This window comes from Schistocerca piceifrons, chromosome 8, assembly GCF_021461385.2.
Source record: "Schistocerca piceifrons isolate TAMUIC-IGC-003096 chromosome 8, iqSchPice1.1, whole genome shotgun sequence".
Classification (NCBI taxonomy): domain Eukaryota; kingdom Metazoa; phylum Arthropoda; class Insecta; order Orthoptera; family Acrididae; genus Schistocerca; species Schistocerca piceifrons.
Window position 1 is genome coordinate 406902061 of NC_060145.1, and position 16757 is coordinate 406918817.

General features: G+C 39.7%; 1 protein-coding gene across 2 annotated transcripts in view; it reads right to left on the reverse strand.

Moving 5' to 3' along the window:
• LOC124711429 (protein HGH1 homolog) overlaps nt 1-16757 on the reverse strand; it is an 81042-nt gene that overhangs the window by 41132 nt on the left and 23153 nt on the right. For both annotated transcript variants that reach the window (XM_047241498.1, XM_047241497.1), the window contains 2 exons: nt 16311-16432; nt 2318-2508 (listed from right to left, as the gene is read on the reverse strand). In XM_047241498.1, coding sequence (XP_047097454.1) covers nt 2318-2508; nt 16311-16432 — 313 coding nt within the window. The remainder of the gene's footprint in view (nt 1-2317; nt 2509-16310; nt 16433-16757) is intronic.

Here is a 16757-nt window from a genome sequence, read left to right on the forward strand (position 1 = left end):
CAATATGTGAAGAGACAGTCTCCACATACACTGAGTTTACAACTTGCATAGACTGTTACAGTGAGATGAACCTCAGACAATTGTTCTTTCCTCTTCGAGTCCAAGAACAGAAGAAGACAAAAGAATTGAAAGTTCAGACATAGAATCTCTAATGTCCATGGAATATATTGCAACACAATGCATTTGTTTATTCTTTGTCATCATAGCCAGCTATTCATACAATAATTATCACTACGTGGCATTTACAAACTTCAAATTCATGACCACCTCAGGAGATAAAGTACAGTGTTGTCACTCTCAGATACTCCGGATACTTCCTATTGCAGATGCCTGCCAGTCTCTAGCAGCACATAAATTTTGTGTCTGTTTATTCCTACATCCCTCAGCACACATGCAGCAGGAGTTGGGTTTGGAGGAGAACTTGTCTCCTCAGTGTAAAATCAACCACCCTCACTTAGAAATCAAAAAAACTGTTTTAGCTTCCTACCTTAAACAAATCCACCCCCAGAAATTTTATCAAAACAGAAAAACTTTTTTTTAGCTATTACATGTATGCTCTTCAGCTTCTTATACTGTGGCTAGTGAACATTCTGAATTTTGGCACAGTATCATGGACTATAGCCTATAAATTGCAAGACGCAGGTATGCCAGCACCTTGCAGCTAAGAGTGTTCACTGAGCTGGGGAAATATGGTTAACATGAAGAAAAGTATAAATATGTCAAGATGTTTTGATCTAAATGTCTGTGAAGCTGCCAGATAATTCAAAAAGCTAGTTTCCTTCTTTTATATCCTAACTCTACTCAGGGTATATTCACCTTCTTTTGTGCGACGATAGCAGCATTTTTCAAACCGGTTCCCAAATGTTACTCTACCGCGAAATGTTGCAACAATCAGTATGAATTAAGTGTGAATGTTATTTGCTTAAGTAAGCAGAACTGTGAAACAATGTCTGCATGAACTTTTCAATTCCATATGAAAATCGATTAACTTAGCTTGCTTTGTCAGAAAATAAATTTTAATACACAGCATAGTGAATTTTAGACCACTAGGCTGTGTAACATACAAATCTTTCACAGGACAGCCATCAGCGACATGTATTTTTCTAACTTCTTACAAATTTTGAACCAGTTCCAACACAGAAGTGGTGTGCATAAAAAAAAACTCACAAGAAAAGTGTTTTTTGCATGTAAAGTCTGAATGGAGGTAGATTTTTGAAAGCAATTTTATTGCAAGAATGTATTTTTTATTTATTTGATTCACTTTAAACCATTTCCGTGCATTCAGTTCATGTAAGAACAAATTTTATGTGCAACATTTAGCTCACCTTTAAACCACTGTACTTTATTTTGACTTTACCCATTTATCTACCTTCATGTAAAGTTTGAACTGTTTTTTACAAGTTTAAGGTATAGAAATAGCATACTTCAAAATCCTCCCAGAAAAACATGTCTTTATGCATGTTTTTTTCACATGAAATCTGAACAGTGCACATACAAATGGAGCTATTACTCAAGCTTTAATTTCAGCCCAATTAAAATCTTTAGCAAAAGGAATTAATTGATTTGCACAATTTGCCTGGGCACCAGCTCTGGTTCATTGTTCAAACCTTGCTTAATATACTGTAACTTAGCGACAGATAAACAGTTTTTGATGTTGCTGAGGAGTCAGTCATATAATAATTTTTAAGTGAACACACCGCCATGTGATTGTATTATTGTTTTTTTAATTTCGACCCAGGTCTCAGCCTTATGCCATTTTCAAATTATTGAGTTTATATTATTAACAAATTTATGTCCTGAAAAAACATTAATGACATAAACTCAGTCACTTGAAAATGGCATAAAAGTCCGAAACCTGGGTCATAATTAAATAAACAACAAGACAGTCAGACAGTGGCGTGCTCGTTTAAAAAAGTAAGACAGGTGTTCAAACAGCTATACAAATGGCAGCTGATCCAGGCTACACCAAAAACTTTTTATCCCATGTTCCTAGCTCAAATAGGAATCGAGCACTAAGTACACCAAACCACAGTTCTATCCACAGCCTTTTCAGACACATTTGTAACAGCACTTCTGCATTGTAAGGATTATGCATGAAAAAGTTAAATTTGTGACTTTTACTACAATTTACAGTAAAATAATAATAAAAAACTGGTCTAAAAACACTGGATTAGAAATTTTAAAAAATTGTAATGATGAAAATATGACAGCTTTCAAAGTTTCACCAGGACCATTTTAGAAAAATCACACTGCCTGGAAACAAGCTGAATGTGCTTGCTCAGAAATCTGTATATACCTGAATAAAAATAGTGCAAACCTGTGTTAATGCCTCAAGCAGCATGCATCGTATGTCTGCATCAACTTCCCGTGCTTTAGATTCAGGCAGATACTGTAGATCTGGTGGAAGTTTTTCCATCTCATCATCTGGAAACTCCTCGGGTCCTGCCAGAGGAAGGAGTAGGTGTGGCAGGATATCCACTGCTGGACTCAGCAGCCATTCATGACTGTCTGTCAGAGCAAATAAAAAATGATTTTTTGTTTTAAACTGTATGAGTAACACTTGAAAATATCTGATAAATATGTATGTTGAAATAAAATTTCCAAAAAAGACAGGTGCCTTTGGAAAAATAGATTATGCAAAAGGAAAAGAATTGTTTCAATGAAAAATGAAGTGAAAAACCATGAACAAGATCCTGCAAAATTCTAAAACAAGAACATATGGTTATATGAAAATCCATGAAGAAAGAAGTAAATGAAGAATAGCAAAATTCAAATTGCTCTGAGCACTATGGGACTTAACATCTGCGGTCATCAGTCCCCTAGAACTTAGAACTACTTAAACCTAACTAACCTAAGGACATCACACACATCCATGCCCGAGGCAGGATTCGAACCTGCGACCGTAGCAGTCAGCGGTTCCAGACTGAAGCGCCAGAACCGCACGGCCACACCGGCCGGCGAAGAATAGCAGGTGATGTCAAAGCAAATGAATATTATAGAAGAGATGAAAAACATAAATACACGCAGAAATGAGGAAAAGAGGCCCAGAATGTGAAATCAGAGGCACTGAAGCAGATAACAAGTAAATAAATATCTCATTATACACTCCATGAACCCCCAGAAAAGGAGAACAATGAGGAAAATTCTTCAATTTCTTAGGAAATAATTATTTCTCATGAAGTTTTCAGGATCTTCTCTTATATCAGTCTGGTAAGTTATCCTACACATACACAATAAAGTAACAAAAGAAAAAAAGAGATAGGAACTTAAGCTAGAAACTACAAGTAGAATGCTAGTTATTACTGAGCTGAAAATGACACAAAAAAGTTGTTACAGTTTTCGAACATTCACTTTAATGGCAAACTATGACTTAAGCAGGTATGACTTAGAATACAAATCAACCATCACCCCAAGACAAGGAAGTTAATCACACTAATTGACACAGATGGCATGTTAATAATAGACTGCAAAATGGAATACAAAAATGTCCAACTGAATATGACAGTGGTATATGAAATCATGGGAAGCAATAAGTCACAGGTGAATAAACACTAAATCAGAAGTAACACAATAGGTTGGAACAGGGGACACAAATGAAAAGGTTAAGACAGTCACCGGAGGACAGTTTTAGTAACAACACGTGGTTCAAGGAATAAAGGGAAAAAATGTAATACAAACATAAAAAAAAGTTTTTCCTCACCTCGGTTCTGAGAGTTCCAGAATGTGTACAGAAAATTGGAATAGAGATCAACATAAACATCATTTCTGCCCCTATTATTGCTCATGAAAACCATGTTGTACCACCATACAGCGAGACCTTCAGAGATGGTGGTCCAGATTGATGTACACACCACTACCTCTAATACACAGTAGCCGCACTTTCTCTTGCATTGTTGCATGCCTGTCTTCATCATGGCATACTATTCACAAGTTAATCAAGGCACTGTCGGTCCAGATTGCCCCATTCCTCAACGATGATTCAGCGTAGATCCCTCAGAGTGGTTGGTGGGTCACGTCGTCCATAAACAGCCCTTTTCAATCTATCCCAGGCATGTTCAACAGGGTTCATGTCTGCAGAACCTGCTGGCCGCTCTATTCGAGAGATGTCATTATCCTGAAGGAAGTCATTCACATGATGTGCATGATAGGGGCACGAACTGTCATCCATGAAGACAAATGCCTCACCAATATGCTGCCAATATGGTTGCACTATCAGTCAGAAGATGGCATTCACATATCGTACAGCCGTTATGGTGCCTTCCATGACCACCAACAGCATACGTCGGGCCCGCATAATGCCACCCCAAAACAGCAGGGAACTTCCACCTTGTTGCACTCGCTGGACAGTGTGTCTAAGGCGTTCAGCCTGACCAGGTTGCCTCCAAACACGTCTCCGACGATTGTCTGGTTGAAGGCATGTGTGACACTCATCAGCGAAGAGACCATGATGGCAACCTTGAGTGGTCCATTCGGCATGTTGTTGGGCTCATCTGTTCTGCACTGCATGGAATCGTGGTTGCAAAGATGGACCTCGCCCATGGACATCAGGAGTGAAGTTGCGCACCATGCAGCTTATTGCGCACAGTTTGAGTCTTAACACGATGTCCTGTGGCTGCACGAAAAGCATTATTCAACACAGGATGGTGCTGCTGCTAGGGTTACTCCGAGCCATAATCCATAGGAAGCAGTCATCCACTGCAGTGGTAGCCCTTGGGCGGCCTGAGCAAGGCATGTCATCAACAGTTCCTGTCTTTCTGTATCTTCTCCATATCCGAACAACATCGCTTTGGTTCACTCTGAGACACCTGGATACTTCCCTTGTTGAGAGCCCTTCCTGGCACAAAGTAACAATGCAGACGCAATTGGACCACAGTACATTCCATCTAGGCATGGTTGAACTACAGACAACACGAGGCATGTACCTCCTTCCTGGTGGAATGACTGGAACTGATCGGCTGTCAGACCGTCTCCGTCTAATAGGCACTGTTCATGCATGGTTGTTTACATCTTTGGGCAGGTTTAGTGACCTCTCTGAACAGTCAAAGGGACTATGTCTGTGATACAATATCCACAGTCAACATCTATCTTCAGCAGTTTGTATGTAAGAAGTAAGAACTATTAATCACAATAAAAGTTTCTATTTGGCTGTTGCTTAACTGTGACTGGCACAGCTGATTTTAGCAGCAAGTTCATGTCATAAACTAGAACTGATTTTTGGGAGGTACCAGGAAACAAATATCTATCCACTCATTAAAATTTGTGTTTTCACTGTTTAGCTTAATCACTGACGCAAATTCCAGGTTGATTCCTTCGAAAAGGGTGTTGTTGATTTCCTTCCTTGTTTTTGTCCAGTCAGAGTAGGTGCTTTGTCTCTAATACACTCTTTGTTAATGTTTTAAAGTCTAACCCCTCTTTCACTTACGGTGATTGAAAAGTCCTTTAATGTCTCTGAGAGACAACTTACTTAGGTTGCAATCAAAAGAGCACAAAATATCAGACTTTATGGACATCACATTTGATGTACGCCATTTCTTTTATTCCCTGGATCAGGTTACATACATTAGTATTTTTTTTTTTTTTTTTAATTGTTATTAGAAGTCCAGGTATGCAATGAGGAAAAGGAGATTGAGGGGGGGTTTGATTATGTAACAGTTTCACTTTCACACTAAAATATAATGTGTCTGTACAACCTTGGCCAGTGCTTCATCCACTGAATTCATTTCATAAAGTTCTGTTCTCATCTTAAGTATTTACACACCTACTGACTTGGCTATGAATGATCTAAAGTAACTGCCTAATTACGCTTGACCGGCAGAAAACTGGTAGCAGCATTGATAATGGAGTCCTCTCCTGATTTATTTCATGCAATGAGTACAGTACCACAAATTCTTACTATTTAAGTTAAGATAGTTGTTAATAACATGATTCTCATAAACAAATGTGACTTCTCTTGTATGAAGCATGTGTATTTTTTGCCTTTTACAAACTGTTCTTGAAGATGTAAGAGTTTCACATTGCATATTTTTGTACAGCTAAAAATGTCAGTCTCACTGACAGGTTTGCAATGCTGATGACTTAAAATGTGGCTCTCTGTGAAACCTAAGTGTTATCCATGCTGATTGCTTCCAGTGGCAACAGTGCAAGAAAACACACCACAATTATTATTGACTGTGTGAAAAGTGGATACACCAATGGACTGATTCAGCTCTGATAAACAGTGTCTGAGTCATAAGGTTACCATTCTGCATTTTGTGAGTAAAGTTTTTATTCTCAGAATAAGACTGAAAACCATTTCAAAAATCCTTCGCATGTGCTTTATAAGATACTCCTCACTCAGTATCACTGATGTGTGGAATCTCTTTATTTCCTAAAATGTTTAAAGTTGAATCAACTCTCTTCTCACATGGGAATGTAGCTGTCCCCTTTCCAAAGGGTTTCCTGTCCTCCATTTCCCAAACACAAGAATCTTCTGAATTCTGCTGCTGATGAAAGTTTTTTCAAACTTTTCTGTTAGGCTATAATCTAGTCAATCAGGTTGTGAACCTCCACAGGAATGTTACGCAGTACTGAGCATTTCTTCATGACAATATGAAACAAGCCTTAGAGCAGACAGCTGTTATTTCTGTGCAACCTAGTTTTGATGCCTAATTTTGTTAGAATGAGCCTTTGATATATGAGGTCATTCTTCTCCTCAATACTGGAATGTTAATTCATATAATACTTAGGTTTGTGATCCCTTTTCGTGACAGCAAATGGTCTAATTCTACATGTAGGAGGTTTACTCTCACTGCAGCATCATACTGTTTTATTATCTGTTATCCAGCTTCTGCATTTGGATTACGGTTTTTAAGATATATATAGAGATCATAGCCATAATACAAAGCATTCTAACTGTTCCACTGATGTAATCTTTTATCATCTACCCAATCTGTGGTATCACATATTGATACCACCCCACAGGTGTCATATAAACAGAACAGCAAGTTTCCATCTGATGCTGATAGCCATTGAGAGGGATCTGGTGTGTCCAATGATGCATGCCCACTGAGACAAACTCCAGTGATTTGGCACCACAAGGGCCCTCTGGTGCCATGATATATGACAGATGGCAGCAGCGACATGCCGACTTGCACTCGGAACCACTTCACCATGGGATAAAATGCGCACACCGCTTAGTCACGGCATTGACACCATCAATTGTGCTTCAATACAGCAAGTTTCTTCCTAGCTGACATTCTGACAGCTGGACTCTGTTTCTTGCTGCATTTTTTACAATGAGTCGTCGTGAGTGTGAAGAAATACGAGGGTAATCGCAAAAGTAAGGTCTCCTATTTTTTTATAAGTACAGAACTCTGTTTGTGTGGCACTTTGTCACACTGTTATGAAGAGTGCTTCACGCACTGTGTGTAAACATGCGCACACCACACTGAGGTGCTCAGTCTTGGCTTGGCAGCTGTTGAGAATGGAGCTCCCGTTGGATGTTACCGCCAAGTGCGAATTACGTGCAGTTATTCGGTTTTTAAATACAAAGGGCACTGCAACGATTTAAATCCATCGCCAATTGACGGAAGTGTATGGTGAGTCATGCATGGATGTCAAATATGTTCATAACTGGTGTAGAAAGGGTACAGCTGGTTGGACCAAAATTCACGACGAACAAAGGAGCAGGAGACAGTCAATTTCTAAGGAGACAGAGTCGAAGGTCAAGCAAAGCATGCATGAAGATCGGCGGATCACCCTGGATGATCTCTGCACGTTGGTTCCTCAGGTTTCCCGAAGCACCGCTCACAGAATTTTAACGGAAACATTGAACTACTGGAAGGTGTGCGCAAGATGAGTGCCACACATGCTGACTGAGGACCACATGCGGCAATGAGTTGATGCTTCCTGCGCATTTCTTCACCACCTCGCAGCCGAACAGGACAACTTTCTGGACTCAATTGTCATGGGTGACGAAACCTGGGCATACCACTTTACACTTGAGACAAAGCAGCAATCACGCCAGTGGCAGCATCCTTCTTCGCCAAATTCAAACAAACACAGTCTGTTGGTAAAGTCATGACAACCATTTTTTTGGGATTGGAAAGGGGTATTGTTGGTCGACTTTATGCCTACTGGGACCACAATTAACGCTGACACGTACTGTGAGACTCTGAAAAAACTCAAATGGGCAATTCAGAGCTGGAGAAATGTTGAGCAAGGGCGTGCACATTCTCCATGACAATGCGCGCGCACACACACACACACACACACACACACACACACACACACACACACACACACACATCGCTTGGAAAACCGTTGCTCTCCTACAACAGTTTCAGTGGAACATAATCACCCACCCACACTATAGCCCTGACTTGCCGCCCAATGACTATCACCTGTTCCCTAGGTTAAAAGAACCTGGCCAGAAAGCGATTCAGCTCCGACGATGAGGTGAAGGCAGAGGTTCATAACTTTCTGAACAGCATGGCGGCGAGCTGGTATGACATAGGCATACAAAAACTGCCACAGTGTCTACAAAAATGCATCGACAGAATTGGTGATCATGTCGAAAAATAGCTAAATGTTCCAGCTGTAAACTGATATACACCATTATCGAAATAAACAGGTCTATGTACCTATAAAAAAATAGGAGACCTTACTTTTGGGATTAACCTCATACAAGTTAAGTAAACCTTCTGTTTGGTGTGTTATCTTGCTCATTAGTCATTTCTGCTCCTGTCGAGACTTTATACGATGACAGTTGCTCCCCTCTCCTTATTGTTGTGTACAAAGTTGTATACAACCCAATCCATATAACATTTTTGATCATGTCGAAAAATAGCTAAATGTTCCAGCTGTAAACTGATATACACCATTATCGAAATAAACAGGTCTATGTACCTATAAAAAAAATCGGAGACCTTACTTTTGGGATTAACCTCATACAAGTTAAGTAAACCTTCTGTTTGGTGTGTTATCTTGCTCATTAGTCATTTCTGCTCCTGTCGAGACTTTATACGATGACAGTTGCTCCCCTCTCCTTATTGTTGTGTACAAAGTTGTATACAACCCAATCCATATAACATTTTTGTAGTGTTCCTATCTCCTTCCCAAAGTAATTACATGACCATTTTGCTATTGTCCTCCAGACAATCTCCAAGAAAAACTGACCACTTCCATTTTCTTTCACCACTTAAATTAGACCAATAATTATCGAAACTTTAAACTGCAGCCCACTTTCGAACCCCTATTCATTGCAAGTGCAACTCCTTAAATGTGCACAGTCGACAGGTTTTGATTTTCTTAGGTCAATGCAAGTATTTAAATATTTTCTTTCAGTGAGTGGATTCCAACCCTTTAGGGTTGTTTGGAGGGTCTGTCATAATCTCTTAATTCAACTCAAATTATTTTTCAGCCACACATTTGGAATAAAAAAAAGGTGGAAGACAGATGGTACCAAACCTGATGGAAAGAGTGGAAATTCCACCAACGCGTATTTCAAATCCCTTCGCTTTCCCGCTGCCAAAGTGCTTTGTAGGTTGGTGCATTTGTCTGATGAAAAAAGATGAGGTCTTTCACAATGAAGGTCTCCTCTCTCACATTTTTCATCCACCTGGTCTAGGAAACAGTGAATCCTGACTTGGTCACAGCAGCAAATTGGTACCCAAAATCAGTTGGACACTTTTTCTTCCACCACGCAAAAAGCTTTTTCATAATTAATTCTTCACATAAAACATAACATCCTCTCTCCTTTAATATGCCTATGGCATCAGCTATACCACACACTTTTATTTGCTGATCATCCACTATGATCATACTATGTTCATTTTTTCCTATTATTGCAGCTTTGGAATCACTTTCAAGTGCATCATATTCAAGATAAGGAGAATCATGCTGTTGTTGTTGTTGTTGTGGTCTTCAGCCCTGATACTGGTTTGATGCAGCTCTCCATGCTACTCTATCCTGTGCAAGCTTCTTCATCTCCCAGTACCTACTGCAGCCTACATCCTTCTGAATCTGCTTAGTGTATGCATCTCTTGGTCTCCCTCTATGATTTTTACCCTCCACACCGCCCTCCAATACTAAATTGGTGATCCCTCGAAGTCTCAGAACATGTCCTACCAACCGATCCCTTCTTCTAGTCAAGTTGTGCCACAAGCTCCTCTTCTCCCCAATTCTATTCAATACCTCCTCATTAGTTATGTGATCTACCCATTTTTCTGTAGCACCACATTTAGAAAGCTTCTATTCTCTTCTTGTCTAAACTATTTATCGTCTACGTTTCACTTCCTTACAAGGCTACTCTCCATACAAATACTTTCAGAAAAGACTTCCTGACATTTAAATCTATACTCGATGTCAACAAATTTTTCAGAAACGCTTTCCTTGCCATTTCCAGTCTACATTTTATATCCTCTCTACTTCAACCATCATCAGGTATTTTGCTCCCCAAATAGCAGAACTCCTTTACTACTCCAAGCGCCTCAATTCCTAATCTAATTCCCTCAGCATCACCCGAGTTAATTCGACTACATTCCATTATCCTCATTTTGCTTTTGTTGATGTTCATCTTATACTCTCCCTTCAAGACACTGTCCATTCCGTTCAACTGCTCTTCCAAGTCCTTTGCTGTTTCTGACAGAATTACAATGTCATCGGCGAACCTCAAAGTTTTTATTTCTTCCCCATGGATTTTAATACCTACTCCGAACTTTTCTTTTGTTTCCTTTATTGCTTGCTCAATATACAGATTGAATAACATCGTGGATAGGCTAAAACCCTGTCTCACTTCCTTCCCAACCACTGCTTCCCTTACATGTCACTCGACTCTTGTTTGCCATCTGGTATCTGTACAAACTGGGAATAGCCTTTTGCTCCCTGTATTTTACACCTGCCACCTTCAGAATTTGAAAGAGAGTATTCCAGTCAACATTGTCAAAAGCTTTCTCTAAGTCTACAAATGCTAGAAACATAGGTTTGCCTTTCTTTAATCTTTCTTCTAAGATAAGTCGTAGGGTCAGTATTCCCTCATGTGTTCCAACATTTCTACGGGAACCAAACTGATCTTCCCCGAGGTTGGCTTCTATCAGTTTTTCCATTCGTCTGTAAAGAATTTGTGTTAGTATTTTGCAGATGTGACTTATTAAACTGATAGTTAGGTAATTTTCACATCTGTCAACACCTGCTTTCTTTGGGATTGGAATTATTATATTCTTCTTGAAGTCTGATGGTATTTCGCCTGTCTCATACATCTTGCTCACCAGATGGTAGAGTTTTGTCAGGACTGGCTCTCCCAAGGATGTCAGTAGTTCTAATGGACTGTTGTCTACTCTGGGGGCCTTGTTTCAACTCAGGTCCTTCAGTGCTCTGTCAAACTCTTCACGCAGTATCATATCTCCCATTTCATCTTCATCTACATCCTCTTCCATTTCCATAATATTGTCCTCAAGTACATCGTCCTTGTACAGACCCTCTATATACTCCTTCCACCTTTCTGCTTTCCCTTCTTTGCTTAGAACTGGGTTTCCATCAAAGCTCTTGATATTCATGCAAGTGGTTCTCCTTTCTCCAAACGCCTCTTTAATTTTCCTGTAGGCAGTATCTATCTTCCCCCTAGTGAGATAAGCCTCTACATCCTTACATTTGTCCTCTAGCCATGCCTGCTTAGCCATTTTGCACTTCCTGTTGATCTCATTTTTGAGACGTTTGTATTCGTTTTTGCCTGCTTCATTTACTTCATTTTTATATTTTCTCCTTTCATCAATTAAATTCAATATTTCTTCTGTTACCCAAGGGTTTCTACCAGCCTTCATCTATTTACCTACTTGATCCTCTGCTGCCTTCACTACTTCATCCCTCAGGGCTACCCACTTTTCTTCTACTGTATTTCTTTCCCCCATTCCTGTCAATTGTTCCCTTATGCTCTCCCTGAAACTCTGTACAACCTCTGGTTTAGTCAGTTTATCCAGGTCCCATCTCCTTACATTCCCACCTTTTTTCAGTTTCTTCAGTTTTAATCTACTGTTCATAACCAATAGATTGTGGTCAGAGTCTACATCTGCCCCTGGAAAAGTCTTACAATTTAAAACCTGGTTCCTAAATCTCTGTCTTACCATTATATAATCTGATACCTTTTAGTATCTCCAGGGTTCTTCCATGTATACAACCTTCTTTCATGATTCTTAAACCAAGTGTTAGCTATGATTATGTTATGCTCTGCACAAAATTCTACCAGGCGGCTTCTTTCATTTCTTAGCCCCAATCCATATTCACCTACTATGTTTCCTTCTCTTCCTTTTCCTACTCTTGAATTCCAGTCACCCATGACCATTAAATTTTCGTCTCCCTTCACTACCTGAATAATTTCTTTTATCTCATCATACATTTCATCAATTTCTTCGTCATCTGCAGAGCTAGTTGGCATATAAACTTGTACTACGGTAGTAGGCGCGGGCTTCGTGTCTATCTTGGCCACAATAATGCGTTCACTATGCTGTTTGTAGTAGCTTACCCGCATTCCTATTTTTTTATTCATTATTAAACCTACTCCTGCATTACCCCTATTTGATTTTGTACTAATAACCTTGTATTCACCAGACCAGAAGTATTGTTCCTCCTGCCACCGAACTTCACTAATTCCCACTATATCTAACTTTAACCTATCCATTTCCCTTTTTAAATTTTCTAACCTACCTGCCCAATTAAGGGATCTGACTTTCCACACTCTGATCCATAGAACGCCAGTTTTCTTTCTCCTGATAACAACGTCCTCTTGAGTAGTCCCCGCCCGGAGATCCGAATGGGGGACTATTTTACCTCCGGAATATTTTACCCAAGAGGATGCCATCATCATTTAATCATACAGTAAAGCTGCATGCCCTCGGGAAAAATTACAGCCGTAGTTTCCCCTTGCTTTCAGCCGTTCGCAGTACCAGCACAGCAAGGCCGTTTTGGTTAGTGTTACAAGGCCAGATCAGTCAATCATCCAGGCTGTTGCCCCTGCAACTACTGAAAAGGCTGCTGCCCCTCTTCAGGAACCGCATGTTTGTCTGGCCTCTCAACAGATACCCCTCCGTTGTGGTTGCACCTACGGTACAGCTATCTGTATCGTTGAGGCACCCAAGCTACCCCACCAATACTAAGGTTCATGGTTCATGGGGGGCGGGGGGGGAATATCCTCCAAGCTAGGGCTGAGTCTCAACAGATCGCAGCGTGGCAACTGCTCTACCGAGTACAACACCCCGCACCACAATTATAACAGCTCATAAAATGTACGACATTCGAGATGGATCTCATGCCCTGTCATGTGTCATTAACTCAATCACAATATCTTGCAATTACTTCACACTGTGAATTTGCATTCGAGTTTGATGACTGCTCAACTTTGACAATGGTGTAATGCTACAATAACAATCAAATGCAGCAACAGACAGTGTTAATTAGTGTTAACATGCTTTCACCGTGCAAGTTTGTTTAGTTGTGGTGTTTTTTGCTCAACCTGATAGTGTGCTACCTTGGTGAAATTATGCTGCCACCCGAAGCAGTGGTAAATCTTGGGACTGTTATGTTGATTGTCCTTTTTCCACACCAAACAACCGATAATTATTTTGTCAAAAGTAGTTCTACTGCACTAAGCTGGGTAGAGAGAACTGTAATCAGTTGCAGTATGTAATATTCCTTTGCTTGCATGAAAAAGAGAATTATGAACCCTAAATTGGCCATAAAGCATTAATATTCCACCCGAAGCAGTGGTAAATCTTGGGACTGTTATGTTGATTGTCCTTTTTCCACACCAAACAACCGATAATTATTTTGTCAAAAGTAGTTCTACTGCACTAAGCTGGGTAGAAAGAACTGTAATCAGTTGCAGTATGTAATATTCCTTTGCTTGCATGAAAAAGAGAATTATGAACCCTAAATTGGCCATAAAGCATTAATATTCCAAAAGTTACATTAAAAGTGACTAATTTCCAACTTAACATACTGTGTGGACCACTCTGGCATTATACGTCTCACACTGACTGTTTTCAGCCTCTTACGGGGCATGTTCAGAAAGTAAGTGTACCGCATTATTAAATGTTTCTTAGAAAAAGTGTATTTGAAAATCACAGGATATTGTTGATACACTTGTTGGCTACTTTTTCACATAATCACCAACCCATTTAATGCATGTGGTGGGCCAAGGCACAAGCTTCTTTATGCCCCCCTTGAAGAACTTTCCCGTCAGCTCCTTACCCCACTTCAGAACCTCTTTCTGCACCTGCTCATCAGCTAAAATTTAATTCCATTCATGTGTGTTTTGAAGAGATGATAATCTGTTGAAGCCAAGTCAGGAGAATATAGGGGAGGGGATTCAAAACATCCCAATCAAATCGGTCCAAGAGCACCTTGGTGGCTAAGGCTGTATGAGAACGGGCACTGTTGTGTAACAAACACACTCCTCTCATTGGCATTTGTCTCCTTTTGTTTTGAATGTTCATTTTGAGTTTTTTAGGGTCTCAAAATATCATTGTCCATTGACGGTCTTGCCCTGAGGGAGAAATTTGACCAAAACACTGAGGCCATGATTTTTTGCCCGAAATTGTGGTTTTGAATGTTTTGGCTGATGGATAATCGGTGTGACATCACTGTGACAACTGTCTTTTTGTGAGCCACCCATGTTTCAGCTCCAGTCAAAACAGAGCTCAGAAAATCTTCACCTTCCAATGCAAATTATTCAAGAAACTCATCGGCACTAGTGACCCAATTTTTCTTGTGGTCCTGTCAGCTGTTTTGGACCCTCTGTGCACACAGTTTCTGATATGCCAGTATTTCTATGTGTCTCTCTTTAATTAGGGTTCCGGAGAGTTGTGGAAAATTGCAGTTTCATCCACCATCAATTGCAGGTCTTCACAAACAATTTCCTCTTTTTTATTTTCCGCCAATCATACAAAATGGGAGGACTTCTTCTCCACTGTTCATCACAAACATTTGTTCTGCCTCTACTAAATTCCCTACAACATATAACCACACTTGTCCTGTTCATAATATCTTCACTGTAAACTATTTCAATTTGCAAAAAAATTTCAGTAATTATTACCATCCCATGAATAGGAACTACATCACAGCATGCTGGATTTCTTGCTGCCATCTTTCATGCAACTCAGTGAGTGGTCTCCTTTATTCCTGCGGTATTTTTATTTTCGCATTGGACTCCTGAAATAGTGATTTTTCTCCTTGCATTGAGAACCAGCATCAAATAAGTTGCCATGAGGAATGTAAGAGAACATAACTGTTCAGTTCAGTTTAGTTATCTTCATATTCATGGATCATAATTGTGACCTATCATTATGATGTGGAATGAGTCAGTTTTACACTAGAATGAAATTTTTACACTGCAGTGGAGTGTGCGCTGATATGAAACTTCCTCGCAGATTGAAACTGTGTACTGGACCAAGACTAGAACTCAGGACCTTTGTCTTTCGCAGGCAAGTGTTCCACCAACTGAGCTACCCAATGATCCATCGTGACAGCTTTACTTCTGCCAGTCCCTCATCCTGCAAGTTTTGTAGGAGAACTTCAGTGAAGTTTGCAAGGTAGCAGACAAGATGCTGCCAGAAGTAGAACTGTGAGGACAGGTGGTGAGTCGTGCTTGGGTAGCTCAGTCAGTAGAGCATTTGCCCACGAAAGGTAAGTTTGAATCTCAGTCCAGCACACAGTTTTAATAGGCCAGGAAGTTTGGTTCACGCTAGTTGCTCACTTTCTCAGAGAAAAAATAATTCAGAAATTATTCTATGAAGTAGAAGGAAGTGAAAAACAGTTATGATTTCAGTTTGTGTTTGAAGTTAATTTTATTATTTATAAAATTATTTACATAATTAGGTATGTGGTCAACAGTTTTCACAGTTGAATTTTCACTTCCTTCTGTACCATACTTAGTCTGAGTTAAGGCCAATGTGAGTCATTCCTTCTTCTAGTATTATGAATGTTGCTGTTGTTTCAAACTGTTATTGACTGCTGAAAAACTGCATAAGGGACTAAATGTTCCGAGAAGTGGTTGTTGGCATGCCCAACTGTTTAATGAGCTGTCTACAAGAGGTTTTGGAGTGAACACCACATGTTATCCTTATTAAATGCTCCTGTGCAAAAAACACTTTCTTCCTCAGTTACAAGATTACCCATGATATTTTGCCATAAGACATTCGTGAATAAAAACTGGAAAACTCAGTCAACTATTATGTAGATGATAACGTAAATATCAATGAAAAAATATAAACGAATTTTCACAAGTCATACTAATAACTGCACCTGCACCATCAATATCATATTAAAAATTTATTACATACCCACATCAAAACAACAGTTTCGAAGAGCACCAACTATGCCACCTCTTCGAACAACTGAAGCTTCATACTCGGTGAATGGCAGGAAACGTTGTATAACACAACGCTCTCGATCAAGTAGGTACCTGAAAATAATTTACAATCCTGATCCTTCAGACTACATCAGTCAACTTTGATTCATACATGAAGACAAATATACCCTGATGGGGAAAAAAATCGCAACACCAAGATGGATTTGTGCGACATAAATTAAAGTTGGTGGCATGTTTCTACACCTGAAAGATGCTTCTATTCAAATTTCGCATCAGTTGCTAGTAGTGCCACTATGAGGGTGCAGATCAGGTTTGCTTTAAATACATGCTGTAACGGTCATGAGTGTCAGTTACCTTTGAGATTAAACATGATGAGTTGATGTTAGTCAAGAATGCAGCAAAGATGCCATTATCAAGA